The sequence below is a fragment of the Monodelphis domestica genome, chromosome 7 (assembly GCF_027887165.1).
Source record: "Monodelphis domestica isolate mMonDom1 chromosome 7, mMonDom1.pri, whole genome shotgun sequence".
Classification (NCBI taxonomy): domain Eukaryota; kingdom Metazoa; phylum Chordata; class Mammalia; order Didelphimorphia; family Didelphidae; genus Monodelphis; species Monodelphis domestica.
The window spans coordinates 291,932,606-291,950,745 of NC_077233.1; the positions used below are offsets into that span (position 1 = coordinate 291,932,606).

Genomic DNA, 18,140 nt, shown 5'->3' on the forward strand with positions numbered 1-18,140 from the left:
GGGAGTGATTGCTAGATTGTTGGGAGGTCCCTGTTAGAAAGTGTTTGCTAGGTTGTTAACAGTTCCCTGTTAGGGAGTGGTCGCTAGATTGTTAACGGATCCCTGTTAGAGATTTTTTGCTAGATTGTTAACAGTTCCCTGTTAGATTGTTTTGGCAACTCTGTCAAGAAAGGAGTCGCTAGAAGGAAAAGACTAGGAGCTGCATTGAAACGGGGAGGCTGTCCTTGTCGTCGCGATGTCAGATAGAGATCTAGATGACCTTTTTGGCTTTAGGAGTGAAGCCACAGAAGAGGTCAGACTGGGCGATTGGGCAGAGCCCTCCAGGTTTTGTTCTTGGTTCATCTTTAAAATCTTCCTCAATTATGCGCTTGACTGAAAGCATATCTTCACAGAAAGATCTGAAAATGTCCCATTATTGAAATCAAAGAAAGTAGCGAACCTAGGACGTACCAACTGCCAAGACAACTAACTAAATCTCCAGCAAGCTCAGAATTTTTTAAGCTCTGAAGAGTAACTGCTATGGATTGTGTTGTTTTTAAGGCTTTGAGGCTCTATTTTTCAAACAGTGATGAAGATAGGTTTCATTTATGTAAAAGAAAATGCCTTTTTGAGTTCACTTCAACATATGCTTCCCAGCTACATAGGTGTCCACATCCCCCCACACATGAATACACATGCGTGACTCCCCTCCCATATGTACATGAACATGTATGTCTGCAATGTCGTGGGTGGGGATCTTCCTTCCTGACACTGAGCCCAGTTCCGTGCCTTGGTAGACAGTCTTCCTGTGTCGGCTGAGCACCCCCCAAACGTTCTGCGGTGGCCGGCCATCCGGTTGTGAACCTCAGAAAGCTTGGTGGAAGGGAGGCTCCCAACAGCCTGCCATTTGCTAGGTCTGTTCCTGGGTGGCCTGTGGCTTTCTAGGGAGAGACTGCAGGCCGTGGCAGGTCCCACGTGAAGAAGCCCCTCCCCCAAGCTGTGAGGCTCCTAACCCTCGTGTCTGTCCACAGATGTGAACTGGGGGTCGTCCACCCAAGCCCTGACCTACCTGAGTGCCCTGCAGCACTCCATCCGCCTCTCCGGCGTCGAGGACCACGTGAAGAACTTCAGGTAACCCCTGGCTGTCGCCTCGCCACGCCGGCGCGCCCGAAAGCCCCCGGTGCTCCGCTCTCGCCGAGGGCCCTCCGCCCTGGGCCGAGCGCTTGGCCAGCGTGGCGAGCTCCTCCCGGGGTCTTGTTACTCCTCGGCGCGCCCTTCCTTGGCTCCCTCAGGAGGGAAGCTCGCTTGTCTCCGGGGCTGGAAGACTTGCGCAGAGGAGGAGCTGGCGCGTGAGCAGACGCAGCGCCGGGCTTCTGGCGGGGCGCGATGGCTGCCCCGTGACGGCTGTGGGGCGCTGCGTCTGTGCGGGCCAGCCGGGCGGGGGGCGGGGGCGGGGGCGGGGGGCGGGGGGCGGGGGGCGGGGGCGGGGCCTCGCCTTCTTGGGTTCCCGTCTGACCTCGAACACAGTAAGAGCAGCTCTCGCTGTCTTCCTCGGCAGAAGACTAACGAGTCGCTGAGGGTCCCGGGCAGGACGTCCCGGCGGGGGCGGGGGGACGCGGCTCTGAACAGAAGCTGCTCTGGGGGCCCCTTGCAGACAGACGCCGGCCTCGGTAAGGGTCGGCCCCCCTAGCCCTCGCGCTGGGAGCCACAGGGCTTTTTAGCATCGATTCGTGTCTGGCGCTCTCTGGTGGCTGCTTCTGGCAGGCTCGGGCCTCAGTGCCGGAAGCTCCGCGAAGAAATGGCGCCGTGCACGCGGCACCCATGTCTCCCCTCACCTGGCCTGGGGCCGCCGACAGAACCGGCCTCTTTACTGGGCACTTTGCGGCCTCCAGGACTCCGGCGGCGGCTGGTTTCTTTAGACCGTATCGCGGCGCCGTTTGTGGTCGTCGCTCTTCAGGCGCCTCCGAGAAACACCCGCTTGTTGGCGCCTCGACCCTTCGCTCCTTTGCCGGCTTCCTTCCGTCGTCTTTGGCCTTGTCTCTGAGCCAACGCTGCGCACGAGCCGCTCCCAGCACAGAGCGTCAGGCATCCGCAGCGCGCTTTGTCCAGGTCTCTTGTTAACGCCGCCTGCCCTCTTGGAGTCAGGCCTGGTGCCGGCCCCGAGGCAGGAGCGTGCTCAGGGCTAGGCCACGGGGTGAGGGGACCGGCCCAGGGTCACCCCGCTGGAGGAGGCTGAGGCTCTCCATCCCCTGAGCCCCGGCGGCCAGAACCCCAGAGAGGCCCGTATCGGGGGGCTTGGGGGGCCCATGGGGTCTGGGGCAGCGTGGAGGAAGGGGAACGAGGAGACGGCGGCCAGAACCCAGAGAGGCCCGTATCGGGGGGCTTGGGGGGCCCAGCGTGGAGGGAGGGGAATGAGGAGACGGCGGCCAGAACCCAGAGAGGCCCGTATCGGGGGGCTTGGGGGGCCCATGGGGTCAGGGGCAGCGTGGAGGAAGGGGAACAAGGAGACGGCGGCCAGAACCCCAGAGAGGCCCGTATCGGGGGGCTTGGGGGGCCCAGCGTGGAGGGAGGGGAATGAGGAGACGGCGGCCAGAACCCCAGAGAGGCCCGTATCGGGGGGCTTGGGGGGGCCCAGCGTGGAGGAAGGGGAACAAGGAGACGGCGGCCAGAACCCAGAGAGGCCCGTATCGGGGGGCTTGGGGGGCCCATGGGGTCAGGGGCAGCGTGGAGGAAGGGGAACGAGGAGACGGCGGCCAGAAACCCCAGAGAGGCCCGTATCGGGGGGCTTGGGGGGCCCAGCGTGGAGGAAGGGGAACGGAGGCTGGCCTAGAAGTCCGTCCTCCAGGCCGGGAGGCCTGTTCGCAGGAAAAGAATCCAAAGGGGGATGCAGGGCGGGAGCAGGAAGCGGCCTGGGCGGAGCGTACAGGAAGGGGCAGGACCAGGCTCCTGTGAAGTGGCCGGCTTGGCCAGGGGAGGCCCCTTCGGGCTCAAAGACTGCAGGAAGGAGACAACGACTCAGAAGACGACTTTGGCGTCCAAAGGAAAGGGGCAGCAGGTGCTCGACGGACAGATGGGAGGCAATCGCTTACAGCCCCCTGCCCGGCCCGCGCCACTCCTGCCTTGGCACCCGGGGGAAGAACGAGGGAGCTCGGCAGCGGCCTCCGTTTCTCCCCGCAAAGCAGGAAACTTGGGGAGGCCGAGAACAGCAGGGCTCGGAGTCGGCTAGAGAAGAGCAGGGAGCCAGGAGGGAGGAGAGCCGGGACGGGAAGGGCCCATTCGGACCGGCCCGTGGGAGCGTGGCAGCGGCGGCAGCGGTCCTGGGCTCTCGCTGGAGCCAACAGCGGCCGGCTTCCAGCACGCTCTGCGGCTGCCCAGGTCGCTGCGGTCACTCAGGCAGCGTCTGAAGGGGACCTGAGCGGGGGGCTGCTGGCCAGCGGCGGGGGGGAGGCCGCAGCGACAACGCTGTGGACCCTCTTCAGCCTGGCCCTGCCGGCGGGGCTGCAGCCTGGTCCCGCGCCAAGGGGGTCGCTGCTGAACACGCCCAACGAGGGGCGCCGGCCCTTGAGAGGCCTCTTCGCTCCCGGGGGGTCTCTGCTGGCCGCGACGTGGCTCTGGGCAGCTTCCCGTTGCTTCTGGTCCCACCCTCAGAGGCCAGAAGGCAGCCCTCCCGATCCCGCCTTAGCGGGGTGCCCCATCCGGACCCTCGACTCCCCTTCTGTGAAATCTGCCCCGCCGGAGATGTTCCCCGCTGGCTGGCTGGCTGAAGGATCGCTGAAGACGCGCTCGTCGATTCGCATGGCAGACGCGCCCTTCCGCGTCCTCCCCTGCGACCCTGGGGAAGGGCTGGCCCCTGGGCGGACGCAGGGCTTCAGAGGCTTCGTTCTGGGCTGCCTGTGGTTGGCCGATGACCTCCGTGGCAAACACTGCGGTTCTGTTGGGGCGTGCCCGGACCCGCTGGCGCGTGCGCGGCCCAGACAGATGCCTCTTTTGTCACAGAGACGGAGGAGGCTGGATCTACGAGCAATAGTGACCAGCTGTTTGTGCCTGAATCGGTCATCCTTCCGAACGGACAGCAAGTGGGGTGAAGAACGAAACCCCTGATTGGGCTTGGCATCGCGGCACTCCTTTCAGTCGATCCAGACATGCGGAAATGGATTAGAGGACGTCCAGGGCACGGAGACCTTGTGCTCCCCCACCGAACGCTGGACGGGCCTCTGCCCCCCTTGCCCCACCCAGGGGAGGGAGGAAACCCTGCCATTAGGGTGCTGGACAGAGGGGGGCAGTGACCCAAGTGCTCTGCTCCCCTTGACTTCTGCCATTGGGCTGCTGGGCAGAGGGTCGGGGCTGTAAAGAGGCACGGTGGAGGGGGGAGAGGAGCAGTTCTACCCCAGTCCTTCTGCCTTTCTGGAAACGACTCTGGGGAGGAGGGGTTTGTGCATGCCCGTAGAGAGCCCTCTGAAGGCCCCCTTCGGCACGTGTGCCATAGGTTTGCTAGCACTGTCTACGGTGATACAGTAGGCTCGAGCTGAACTGTCCGAAGAAAGACTTTGACTTAACTGGTCGTATGATCTTGAACTGATAGCAAACATTTATTAAACATGATAATAGCCTCGACCCTGTGCCAAAGACTAAGGAGATAAAGAAAGGCCCGAAGAAGAAGAAGCAATAGTGTCTCCTCTCAAGGAGCTCAAGCCTCACAGGGAGACGGCATTCCGAGAGCTTGTCAAAAGGAACGGGATACACCGGAGACAATCATTACACGGAAAGAGGTGACACCCTCGGAAAGAGGCTGGAAGGGAGCCAGGAAGAGGAGCTAAGTAGAGAGGGTTTGAGGGGAGGGAAGCAGCCGCTGAAACCATGAAATCTGAGAGCCGAGGAGCCGAGGAGCCGAGCCGAGGAGCCAAGGAGCCGAGCCTAGGAACCAAGGAGCCAAGGAGCCCCATTCAGGGAGGACTGAGCCAAGGAGCCAAGCCGAGGAGCCGAGGAACCGAGGAGCCGAGGAGTCGAGCTGAGGAACCGAGGAGCTGAGCCGAGGAGCTGAGCCGAGGAGCCGAGGAGCCGAGCCGAGGAGCCGAGGAGCCGAGCCTAGGAACCAAGGAGCCGAGGAGCCCCATTCAGGGAGGACCGAGCCAAGGAGCCCCATTCAGGGAGGACTGAGCCAAGGAGCCGAGCCGAGGAGCCGAGGAACCGAGGAGCCGAGGAGTCGAGCTGAGGAACCGAGGAGCTGAGCCGAGGAGCTGAGCCGAGGAGCCGAGGAGCTGAGCCGAGGAGCCGAGGAGCCTCGTTCGGGGAGCCCCATTCAGGGAGGACTGAGCCGAGGAGCCCCATTCAGGGAGGACTGAGCCAAGGAGCCGAGCCGAGGAACCGAGGAGCCGAGCTGAGGAGCCCCATTCAGGGAGGACCGAGCCAAGGAGCCCCATTCAGGGAGGACTGAGCCAAGGAGCCGAGCCGAGGAACCGAGGAGCCGAGCCGAGGAGCCGAGGAGCCTCGTTCGGGGAGCCCCATTCAGGGAGGACTGAGCCGAGGAGCCTCGTTCGCGGAGGCCGTGTTCCTGCATTTCAGGAGCCCATGGGAGGCGGCCAGGAGTCAGGTGTAAGAAAGCTGGGAAGGCGCTGGGCATCCCCTGGGAATCGAGTGACTAGCTGCAGGTGGGGAGGTCGGGTCAGGCCTGTGTTTGAGGACGCCCCGAATGACGGCTGGTTTGGAGCAGGGGGAGACTCGAACAGAGACCCGGCCAGCAGAATAGGGCGTAGTGCAGGCGTGAGGCGGCGGCGCCCCGGACCAGGCCGGGGATGCCCTCTGTGATCTCCGCGTGCAAAGGCGGAGTTTGGGCGGGGACTCCTGAGGCCTTTCCAGTGCCCAGAATAGGACCTTCCAAGGGCCTCCTCCTGGGAAATCTCCTTGTAGCCTGCCGTGGCGGCGTGTCCCGGGCCCCGAGTCCTGGAAGCGGGGAGTGGCGCGGGCCAGAGGAGCGGGGGCCCTTTGGGGGTCGGGTTCTCGCAGCACAGAGGGCCGAAGAAGGGCCCGAGTCGCTTCCACAACCGCCCGTCCTGGGTTCCTTCCGCTCTCGTCTCCCGGCGGTGAACCTGCCCCCTGCCAGGCTTTAAGTGCCCAACGCGATGGCGCTGCCTTTTGCTTCACGCTTTCTCGTGGCTCGCTTGTCCTAGGCCTGTCTCGGTCTGCTTTCCTGAATGGGTGACTCGTTCCCTCGCTCGTCCCCTGTCTCCTAGGCTCAGCGGCCCAGTCAGCCCCTCCCCCGTCACAAAGGCCCGCTGGGCGCTCTGAACCGCACATCTTGCCTGCAGCATCCCCACGGGACGCTTCGCCTCCTGCCTTGGCCCCTCTTATTTCTGGAGCTGGCCCTTCCAAGTCCAGGCCCCCGGCTTCACTGTTGCCCTTCCCTGCGCTGCCCTCGTCCCCCCCAGCCACTTGATCTCCGCCTCCAGGAAGTGCTTGTCGCCCACAGCTGGTGTCATGCCTTCCTGGAGTTTGCCTCTGACCCTCTCACTAGCTGGGTGACCTTCAGCAAATCATGACACTTCTGAGCCTGCCTCAGTTTCTTCATCTATAAAAAAGCATTCCAGCCGTTTAAAAGAGGAACACAGACAGTATAGGTCGAGAGAAGCCACTTGAATATTGTGATTATGACTTGAACCCTTCTGGACAGTGTGTGTGTGTATGTGTGTGTGTGTGTGTGTGTGTGTGCACGCACGCACCTGTGTGTATCTAGTCCATAAAGGAGGGCAAGCCACCCCACCGCCGCCCTTAGTGAGGCTTCGGGGCAGAGTCCCCTTCAGCAGACTTCCCAAGAAACCAGGAAAACCAGGCATGTGTGCGCATTTCCTGTAGATCCTGAGCATGTACCAAATGAAAAGGTCCTTCTTCCTTTTCATGGGTTCATCCAGTCATTGGGGCTAGTTCGCTCCATTTTATTCCAGATCTCAAAGATACTAATAAAGCCACCTGCATGGACATTTTATCTTGAAAATGCCAACACAAAGCAAATTGTTTTTTGGATGAATGAGAAGAATTCCATGCTTCGAGCATGGATGAAAGTTGGGTTTCAGAACCTTTTCTTCCATTTGTCTGAAATCTGCCAAGAATATTCCATGTTAATATTTAAAGCATTGGAAGAGAGGGAAGTTGAAATCGGAATGGAGAATGATCTTTCTTGCCACAAGTGGCAAAAGCCGATATCGCCTTTTGATTTGATTCAAACTGGGTTCAGTCTGAGGACAACCTAGCTTGAGCCTCGAGGCCCATCCAAAGGGACTCCTGTGAGACCTGGCCGTCAAGTGCTCTCCCGTAAGAGCTGGTCCTGCGCTTTGGGCCTCAAGGCAATGGTGCAGGAATGTAGCGCCACCCTAGCAAACAGTTGAAAATAAGATTATGCCACTAATCGATACGGAAAGCCCAAGATGTTCTAATTTTTTGTTTTTCTTTTTTAATCTTACATTAGGCCTCAGTGTCTTGTTATGACAGGTTCTCCAAACTCACGCCCAGCTTTGCTCCATCTTGTTCATGCTTTCACAAAAAATGTTGGTCTGATGGTCTGTGGTCATGTGCACATGGTAAGTGTCTATTTTTTTCCTGTGTTACAATTTTTTCCCGTTGTTTACTGGGATACTGTATAATATGACTTGCTAGAAGTGAGCCGTCCTGATAAGGTAGTTCTATGGGCGTGATTTCTTTGAAGTAAATTTTTCTGACCTTAAAGGATCTCAATTTCAGAGTGTTTGGTGCCTCCCCTTTGGGAAGGGTTTCCCGTCTGCTCTTGAGCTGCAGGTATTCAGTCCTTCTTCCTGGGTTTCTGTCCGGGTTGTTGTCTTCTCTTCTCCTAGACGCAGAGTCTCTTCTAAACTCTTGGGTGTTTTACCTTCTTAGATGTTAGGGTGGATTCTTTAAGGTTTTCCCGTTGAGCACTACATCCCCCTCATAACCTCCCAGGTAAAGAGGCTTCCCTTGGGCGCCTTGTACAAGTAGAGCTAGCCCTCCCTGCTCTTCTGCCTTGGAACGAATATTCCCTGTTGACTCTAAGACAGAAGGCGAGGGCGCTGGGGGTTTTTAGAGCTAATTGGCTACAGCACAAAGCCAGTTAGTCTGTAGACATTCAAGCATCTGGCATGTGCCAAGGCCCTTGACTGACCCTGGCTCGGGATCTGGATGGGAAGGGAAAGGGAACGTCAGCCCCTGCTCTCCAGTCAGGCTGCGAGGGTCTGGGGCAGGATCCCGATGGATTTCCTCGGGCACGAAGGCACGGCGGAGAGGGCCCGAACAAGAGTCAGATTCTTGTTTCCATTATTGGTTAGAAATAAGAACCGAAATCTTTCGCTGTTCTTGCTAGCAGCTCTTATGGCCAACTCCCAGATGAAACGGGTGTGGCCAGAGTCATGCCACAGTTTATAATACTACGGGGCGTATTTTTGTAGTGAGGTGAGAATGCAGGCAGTCACCACCTTATTCAACCAAGTCATTCTCCTTCATCTCTGAACTGCAGCTGAATGCCCGATAAATCGCCTCCTGTTCCAGATCTGAAACAGTGCTGGTAAACTAGATCCCAGCTCAGGGTGAGACCCTTATTGGAAGTCGTGTAATTACAGAGGCTGACAAAGGACCAGAGTGCCCTGGTCCTGACCGAGAAAAGGGTCCAAGAGAGCTAACTTAAATATTGGGGAAGCGACACAGGAACAGGGAAGTGGTAGGTGCTCGAAATCAGTGAATTTGAGGTGCTTTGTTGTTCCTAAACCAGTTCTAAAGAGAATCCAGATGAAAAGAATGGCAGCAGTTCATTTAACACAGCAGTGAAGGACTCTTGGAATTTTGCAGGATGAGGTTTTCTGAATATCTTGTTATAATAGCTTAGGTGTGACTTTGAACGGGCAATCCCTTTTCTCGCTATTTCTTTATTGTTAATGTAACATTTAAAAATTAGTTTTCATTTCTATTTGAGACAGAAAGAAAGGAAATAGGGAAACAGTGCCGAAAGGAAAGGGCTATAGAATCTGTGTATATGAAACCTTGTGAGGATTAGGATTTTAAAATCATTTGTAACCATAGATAATTGCTCTCAAAAGGCTGTGAGGTTTTTTCAGCAGTGTGGGACTCCTTTTTTATTCATTTCTAAATGTGTTTGGGGAGCCAGGTCAGACCTTTTTCTTGGCCACATTCTTCTCTATCCCCGTCTCAGAATTAGGTAGTTCAACTTCTTCCGTCTACTCTTTCACCTTGAACATTCTTAATCGTCAGTTCAGGTTTTCCCCTACTTTTTATGATATTCTCTGTTTGTGATTTTTCTTCCCTGAGTCTTTCTTCTTTTAGCTTCTACCAGGAGCGTGGAAGACTGTGTAGAATCTTGGTCCTTTCCCTTCAGTTCGTTGTAGTCTCGGCTATCATATTTTCTTCGGATCTTTTGCTGTCGATCTTGACTTTTCATAGTAGATTTGTGATGGACTTTTAATTTCCATAAAAACACAATTATGAAGTAATATAAAAGGCTTCATTTCTTTATAGAAATGGAAATTGAAACAATTTGACTAATGGCATTTTTCGTTGTTGTTTTTTTCATTTTATTTCAAAGGGGCCTCGCCGACAAGCCATGAAAGAAATCTCTATTGATCAAACAAAGTACCAAAGATGGCTTATTAAAAACAAGATGAAGGCGTTTTATGCCCCAGTCCATGCGGATGACTTGAGAGACGGTGCCCAGTACTTGATGCAGGTAAGTGCTGTGAAGACTGACGCGACAAGCACCTTTGAACGCGCTTTGTTCAGAGTACTTCCGGCCCTTTTACTCAACATGATTGAGGTGAGCTTGTAGACTTGGAGATGAAGAATGAACCTCACAGATTGTCTAGCTCGTCCTTCCTTAACTGTAGGAACTGCGACCCAGGAAAGTTGATTCCGCCTTTCCCTGAGGATCCCAGAAGCTGCTGAGTAGCAGAGCTGGGACAAGGGTTCAAGGTCATGCTTCCAAGTCTCAGACTTGTACCGTCCAGAATGTGTTACCAAGCCGGGATCCCTCGCTGCTGCTGCTGATCAGAAGGGTCTCGAGTTCATCTTCTGGGACGCCCAAGAGCAGCACCAGCCACTGTCAACGTGACCAGTCTTCCTTAAGCCACGTTCTACAAAGCTTTCCTCCCAGTAAGAGGAGAGCCGGCCTCCTCCGCGGGGCGTGAATTCTGCCAGGCCTCTGGGCTTGCTTTTCCTCTTGGTCAGCTGTCAAGTCGGCCGGCCCTTTGGCATCCCATAACTCGGTCCCACCTTCCGTTACATTCGATCTCTTTGCTCGATCATTCCTTGTTGCTGAATGTAGCCCTTCCAGTTTGGGGAACAAACCCTCGTTTGAGAACGTAGCCGTGAGGACGCCGTCTTGTGCTGGAGCTGGCAGTGCTCTTGCTTTTCTTTGAAGGGCCTCTTAGCTATAGGAAAATGTCTGAAGAGAAAAGAAAAGCGTGCATGTTCGCGGCTCGCCTCTGCAGAGTTTGCGAGCTCTCTGAAGTCGGTCCAAAACTCGCTTTCACTTTCATAAGGCAAAAATGGGTGTGGATTCTTTTGGGTAACAAGATCCATTTAGTTCATCTCTTCATAACGGAAGCGCCAGGCGGGGAAGACAGGCTTCCTGATGTCGTATAATCTGGAAGGCTAAATAAGAAGCGTGCCGCGCTGTGCCGAGGAGCTCCACTAAAGAGTGCTCTTCCCTGCAATGGTCTGTCCTTCCGGAACCGGCTTTGGGCCCCTCCGTGCAGCACAGCAGAACTAGCAGAACGGAGGAGCAGAGACAAGGTGCTGCTACGTAGTGAGAACAGCCCAGAGAGAGGCCCTTTTCCAGGCAGGCGCTCTGGTTGGCATCGAAGGACTTCCTGGCCCAGGCGATGTAAAGAGTCTTCCTTCGTTGGCTGTACATCCAGAAGGAGAGGGTCAGACGTTCTGCACGCTTCGCTTCTCGGATGTATCGTGCTGATTTCAGCCGAGCCCCGAAGCTGCCAGGCTTCCTCGGGGAGAGCCCTGGCTCCTCCGCCTCGCCTCTGCACAGGAAAGAGTCGATGGCTGGATTGGGGTGACAGGAACAGGCCGGTACTCCAGCGGGCCAGCTAGGCCTCGGTGTTTTACAGCCACACTTTTTCTGAAGGCCTCCGACAGCCATTTGTCCGCTTGCCAGGGTGCAAATCCTTAAACTCTAGAGCATCTGTGGTTTGCTAGGAGCATGGACCACACGATGGGAAGCGCCATCCAAAAGGCTCTCGTGCTTGACGTTGCGCCTCTTCCTCATCCCAGCACTGTGGCGCATGTCAAGATGATATCCCCGGTTTATAGACGAGCCTTGAGGCGTGAGCGAGGACCGAGAATGGACCGAGCGCCGGCCTTTTGGCCCTTGGACCTCTCTGTCATGATCAGAGAAGGGCCCACTCGAGAGGGAGCTCACTTGGGCATGCTCAGTACAACAGACGACTTTGGAAGAAGCAGGAAATGCAACCAGGGAGGAAGTCAAGAAGGTCGCTTCAGCCAGAGGGAAGGCGGAGGAGTGGAGCGAAGAGCGTGACTAGATCAGAACCTTAGCAGGGTCGTTAGTGGCCGAATCATTCCGTCCAAGGAATTCTGGGCCCAGTAAGAAATGGAGTCCATCGTCAGAGGGGACGACGCGGGGTTTTAAGGAGTGTTCTGTGAAAGATCCCGTTAGCCCCGTGTGAGTGAGTTGGAGTGAAGGGAGAGTTCAGGCTGCCCTGGGATCATAGCCCGGCCTTTGGACGGGGAGGAATCGAGAGCACGAACGCCAAGGGTTCCGTTCCCGGGTCAAGTGGGAGGCGAGAGACAAAGGCGTACGACTAAACGTGAAGTCGATTTCCTTCTCTCGTTCTAGGCTGCCGGTCTTGGTCGCATGAAACCCAACACACTCGTTCTCGGCTTTAAGAAGGACTGGCTGCAGGCGGACATGAGGGATGTGGACACCTACATGAACATATTTCAGTGAGTACGAGACTTGTCTGGTCGTGCCTTGGTGGTGGTTTGTCAGAGGGCCTGCGCTCCATTCCTCTTCTGACGGCGAGGGCCGTGTGGCCCGGGTTCGAGCGCTCTGTGCCCTTGGCCTCTTTAAGCTGAAGTGCCCGATGCGTGCCCGTCTGCATCCACACAGGGGCAAGCTAGAGCTCCCTGAACCGGTGAAGCCACAGGCTTGGCCTGAAAAACACTCTCCTCGGGTCAGCCACTTACAAAACCACTCGGTCCGTTGCTCTTCAGGCTGTTTGTGTGTTTAGCATTCCCGTCTTTGGGGTTGACTACTAAAATACAGGTCAATATGCTAGCCATAGCCTTGTGGAACTTCACCGTCTGTCTGGCTCGGGGCTGACAAGGCACACTCGTGCCTCTTGGAGCCTGTAGCTCCTTCAAGAGGCCTTTCCTGGTTCCTGTGGCTGCTAGTGTTTCCCCTCATCGAGTACTTTTTCCTCTTCCCTGTTTGTGCTTATATTGTCTTGACATCGAGAATTGTGACGTTTGCTGACTGACGTTTTTGACAGATGTTTGTCCATCTGTGCTGTCAGTTACAGAATTCGTACTTGCACGTATCTCGGTGGTCTTTGGCGGTGTTAGCGGAAGCGGCTTTTACCTGTATGGCACTTCCTTCCCGCCATTGAGGCTCCCGTCCATTGGAGAGGACTGACAAAGCGGCGGGATAGGGCTGGGACTGGGACGGAATGCAATTCTGCTTCTTATGAGCCCGGAGAGGAGCCTTGTACCCAGGAGCAGCAGCATCGCGTGGGCAGTCTCCGCAGCACCGTGCTGAAGCAGGCTCTCTCCCTCCCTCCCGAGCCCCCGAAGGAGTCTGAATGCACATTGAGCCGCTGTTTTATTTTCCTCCTTTTTGGGGTTCTGTTTTCTTCTGCCACACATCTAAAACGCAAATTGTTTTTGCGTGACTTCACACGTATAATCAATGTAAAATTAACTTCTCGGCAGGAAGGGAGAGAACTTGGAACTGGGAGGTTTGCTTGTTTAGGGTTAAAAATGACTTTTACAGGTTATTGGAAAAATCAAAGTTTTATTTTCAAAAAGAGTGGAATTATCCATTTACTCTCGTTAATCTGAATGTTTATATCTAAAGAAAACTTAGGAGACCATCTAGTCCAGATGGGTGCTTTAACAGATTGGGAAGCCCTAGCAGGAATTTATTTTTGCCTCTTTGCCCTATTCACAGTGATGCCTTTGACCTTCAGTTTGGAGTTGTCGTTATTCGCTTAAAGGAAGGCCTGGATATTTCTCATCTTCAAGGACAAGGTAAATCTTAAGTGAAATTCGAGCTCTTCATTTAAAAAGCCTGCATGGCCAAGATCGTGTCTGTATCAGCTCTGTAAACACCATGCAGGAAATCTTGGTGAGAATTTCCTAAGAGAGACTTGACTGTCGCAGGAACTAAAATGAAATGGCTTCAACCACGGGTTTGGTCAAACAGTTTTCCCCCTTTTCACATTTACGCAGAGGATTATGCTAACAAATTAAATTTGCCTGGCTACTTGTGGGGGCGAATGAGCGTCTTTGTCCTCAGAAACAACATTGTAAAGCCAGCTTTTTTTCTAAGAATTGATTATGAATCCCAGATTGCATTTTGCATTTACCTAGGAAAAGTTCTAAAGAATGATCCTGTCATCTTGTAAAACCTAAAATTACAGGTTTTCGAGGGTCCTAAATAGCTTTAAAAGCATCTAGACAAGAAATTCAAGTTACTGAATTTAAAACCAGACGTATACAGATATTTGGCAGTGCCCGTTGTTTCTTCATTCTAAATGGGCATGGTGCTGGATTTGGAGTCAGATCTCCATTCTGCTGCCACTTCTTTATTATTTAAGTGCTGCCTGTGTGACCTTAAGCGAGCCACCCCCAGGTGACTGTTTTGCAAAATGAGAGGGCTTCGCTCTTTAGGTCTCTTCTATCTCTGAATCTGCTTCTGTGGCCCTCATTTGAGACAGTCTGCTGCTTCTCTTCCTCTTCCCGATACCTAGAAAAGTCTGTATTTGGTTACCGTTTTCCAAGGGCACGCAGCACAATCCAGTCTACAGAGTAAACTCTGGGGAATTGTATTGATGGCGATTTAATCATTTGATGATTTAGGGTTAACTTTTAAATTACATCTCATCGACAGTATCGTTATTTCCTATCTACTGTATTCAATTCACAAATACTGTTTCCTGTGAAAAGGGAATATGAATTTGTCTCTTTGCTCCAACAAAATGGGAGGCGTTGTATTCGTGTGGCTCTATGCCTTCCTGTACAGCTTCTGAGTCGTTTAAGTATTTGAAAGACTCGGAATACTTGGTCCCTTTGAGTGCTGTCCAGAGAGGGCTCGATGAGGATAACGTTCGAAATGTCTTTTCTCTCAAGAACTGAAGGAAGACGAATCTGAAGCTCTGTTCTTGGGTGCTGGCCTGACTAACATTAACACGATATTCTCCATAGTCAAATCCAATCAATACGGGGTGCCTCCTGGGTGCAGTGCGCTGCCGGACCTCAGGAGGTGATGGAAAGCTCCAATGAGAGGGAGAGCGGCCATTTCTGTTCAGACCAGGAAGCATTCCTTTACCGAGAACGTCCACAGGGACGCACACTTGAAGGGTTTCAGACGTGTAACTTGCTCATAGAAAGCAGCTAGACGGTGCCGTGGATAGAGCACCGGACTTGGAATCAAGAAGCCTCATCTTGATGAATCCAGATCCAGCCTCCAACCCTTCACAAGCTGTGTGGACCCCTGGCAAGTTCCTGAACCCCGTCTGTCCCAGTTTCCTCATCTGTCAAATAAGTGGAAGGAAGGAATGGCCAGCCACTCTGGTGGGGTCTCAGGGAGCTGGGCACAACTCGACAACCAACTTGGGTTCATGTTTTCAGGGAATCACATTAATTTCTGCAAAGCAGGTATTGGACCCATTTTCTTGGGCTGTCAGGAAATGATCACAATCCTATCTTTAAATGCATTAAAATCTGTATCATGAAACTTGTTTTTGCTCCATGAGTGAGTTCACAATTAGCCTAACGCTTTCGGGGGGCCTGGGGGGAATGTACTTTGTGTATTCACAGAAGAGTTACTGTCATCTCAGGAGAAATCTCCAGGCTCTAAGGATGTCGTACTGAGTGTAGAGTATAGCAGAAAAGGCGACGCGGACCCCTCGAAACCATCTGATGAGAAAAGTCCTGTTATGCAGAAAGGTAATTCCCCAGTCAGCTCTAAGGCTCGTTTCCCAGTAACTGTGCACGGCCTTCGCTTCTGCTTGTTTTGAGTCGCTCCCTAAAAATGGGCTCAGAATCGTGTGCTTTGGACCGGGGCTCTCATACGTGCCTCATGAGCACTGTGGCTGGGCTTCCATTTTGAAATGAAACCGTGTTCCAGATCTCCGGCACAGTCTTCCCCGGGAGCTTTTAACATGTTCCGCTGCTCGTAAGAACTAGTCTCGATGTTTGGTGCGCCCCTTTCCGTGCCTGCACACACCTCCTGTCACCCGCCTCTTTGCCCGGAGTAAAGGGGTGGGTCACACACGGTGGGAGGGCATAGCTTGGGCCCTTGGGCCCCAGAGGCCACTGAGAGAACCTTAGAACTTGCATTCCACTGGGGAAGAGTGGACGTTTCCACAGGGGAACACCACGAGTGAGGCCTCTGCTTTAGGTTCTCCTTACGGCTCTGCTTCACTGTGGCTTCATGAAAGTCCCTGAGAACGTGGTGGCTGCAGTGTTCGAATGCTCCTATACTTATTTGTGGTCCGTATTAATGCACGTATGGCACTGAGTGTCCACAAGTCACGGGCTACTTACCGTTTCCCTGGGACGTTAGCTTTATGGTCTGTCTTTAAAGAGTCTCCAGAGAGGAACACGAAGCTCTAGGTAGTGTCGCCAACAGAGTGCCGGCTGTAGCGTTAGGAAGACCTCCCTATTTAAGACCTGTGATACGTGCCTGTCCCATAACCCTACTCAGGTCCCTTCACCTCCCAGTGAGTGCCACGGGCACCTCTCTAGAACTGCAGCTTGTAGAATAAGTTCAAATCCGCCGTCAGGGACGGAATGACCATTCGACCTCAATTTATTCCCTCTCCTGCTGATCACAGGTTGAACAACAGCAATAAAAGGTAGAACTAAATAACCGTATTTCCTGTAGGAAGTACCCCTCTGGCATCCCTTCCCAACAAAAGTAGTTCTAACTTTGACCCTTGCCACTGACTGATCTATTTGCCTACCAACATGTGTCTACACATATACCTGTCTTCCTGCCTAATAGGAAGAATTTAAAGTTTGGTAAGAATTTTTGCAGTTTTTCTGCATTTCAGAAGATTTTTAGATAACCAGTTACACAAATGTATGTATGTATGCTTTCTGTTTTCATTTTCAAGGATGAAAAAGTCGGAATGACTTCCAAATCTAACTCTCTACCCTGACTCTTCCACCTCTACTCAATCTAGTATCTCCATCTGTCTTGCTGCCAGCTTAATTAAGCTAAACCTGAGAATACTTTGTATATCATCCAGCTATATTATGTATATTCCCTTACTTTTTATCTCTATTAATAATCATTTTCTTCCTAAATTCAAAACTTTAATTTAACATTAATCATATTATTAATTATTAGTAACATCTACTCTCCACATTTTTACGTGGCTTGTATTTCCATATTTGTGAAATTCAGCTCTTCCTCTCCAACTCCCATTAATCCTTAGTTGAAATTTTAATGTCAGTTTTTTTTCTCTTCGTGCTTATTAATTTTCTTCTCAATGAAATGTATATATTAAATTTCTTCATTTAAACTGTCATTCCCAGTCCTTTGGGTTCTTTGCTTATAACCTATTGATTTTTTGATTAGTTTGTTTCTTCCCCTTTTATTTATTCCCTTTGGAAACTCTTTGTTCCCTCTGCTGGGCTTCTAGGCACATTTTCTGTTGCCTTTCTACATGCAGTTCTTAATCTTTGGCACAGAATATGTTCCATTCATCTCCATTCAATATTGGCTTTTTTCCTCATGTGCAAAACATTTTTTCCACTCATTGTACAAAATCCTTTAGCAGGAGACATTACTTTTCCAGTTTTCAGAATCTAGCAACTTCAGGCTTATCAGGTGTAGCTCAATTCTTATCCTGGTGAACAACAAGCTTCCTTTGCTTTAAAAGCTAGTTTCATCTGTTTCCCTATGCTAATATGAAAGTATATACCTAAACCACTATAGTTTACGTTAGTCCTTATAAGTAGTCAGTGGTTTGCATGTACACTTCCGTAAGTACCAAGTTAACGACATGACCTTTACTTTGACTTACAAACGTTTAGAGTATTGAAGTCAGATGGCCTTAAAATGTAGTTGTTCTTATACATAATTGAAAGTTTTGCTTTGCTTACTTGCATGAGTTTTCTCAAACAACAACCTATGACAAGCCAGTTCTTTTTAAAGCAATAAACTAAGGAAATACAAGTTTAAAAATATGCGATTGGAATTTACATTTTTGATTGATCAATTTAAATTTAAATATTTATACTTAGTAATCAGTTTACACATATATAAAGGGGGAAAAGCCATTTGAAAAATCAAATCCCATCTATTCAAACGTCTAACTTTTTAAAAATACCATATTGGGAGGTGATTTGGCATTAAAAAAGGTTTCCCTGTCCCCAAGATTGCTTTTTGGCCATAAGCCTGTTAGTATGTCCAGTGGCACATCTGTAATTGTGTAATCTACTTACACATCTATTCGACCGTTTGCTGTAGCTTAAATTGTACAGTATAAAGTTGTCTCTTCTACTCGTTTTAGTTAAGAGGTTTTTGTTAACCCCAGTGAAAATTTCTGGCATTTTTGTAGGGCCAGATTTGAGGAGTTTCTCATTTTCAGTAGTTTTAAAGTTGCTGTCCATGATATACGTGTTTTTACAATCAACCCCTAAGTACACAACAAATGGTTCTTCACTCTTGATTTCTTTTCCCATGGACGAGTTTCATACTATGTTTTGTTTAGATATATGCTGTTAGTTTTTCATTATTTCACTAACAATTCAAAGGAAATTAACCTCTATTTTGTATTTTTTAAACAAAATCTAGATGAGGAAGAGGATGGCAAGACTCCAACACAACCACTGTTGAAAAAAGGCAGGCATTTTCCATCTTTTTGTTTTAATCCATTTTTTTCATGCTGTTAATGCCAGTTTTTTTA

The 18,140-nt window shown here is 51.9% G+C and overlaps 1 protein-coding gene across 1 annotated transcript in view; it reads left to right on the forward strand.

Moving 5' to 3' along the window:
* SLC12A2 (solute carrier family 12 member 2) overlaps positions 1 to 18,140 on the forward strand; it is a 91,954-nt gene that overhangs the window by 59,142 nt on the left and 14,672 nt on the right. Inside the window, exons 12-18 of the mRNA XM_056806328.1 lie at positions 1,000 to 1,110; positions 7,439 to 7,550; positions 9,557 to 9,697; positions 11,837 to 11,943; positions 13,169 to 13,248; positions 15,040 to 15,168; positions 18,029 to 18,076. Of these exons, the coding sequence (XP_056662306.1) occupies positions 1,000 to 1,110; positions 7,439 to 7,550; positions 9,557 to 9,697; positions 11,837 to 11,943; positions 13,169 to 13,248; positions 15,040 to 15,168; positions 18,029 to 18,076 (728 nt within the window). The remainder of the gene's footprint in view (positions 1 to 999; positions 1,111 to 7,438; positions 7,551 to 9,556; positions 9,698 to 11,836; positions 11,944 to 13,168; positions 13,249 to 15,039; positions 15,169 to 18,028; positions 18,077 to 18,140) is intronic.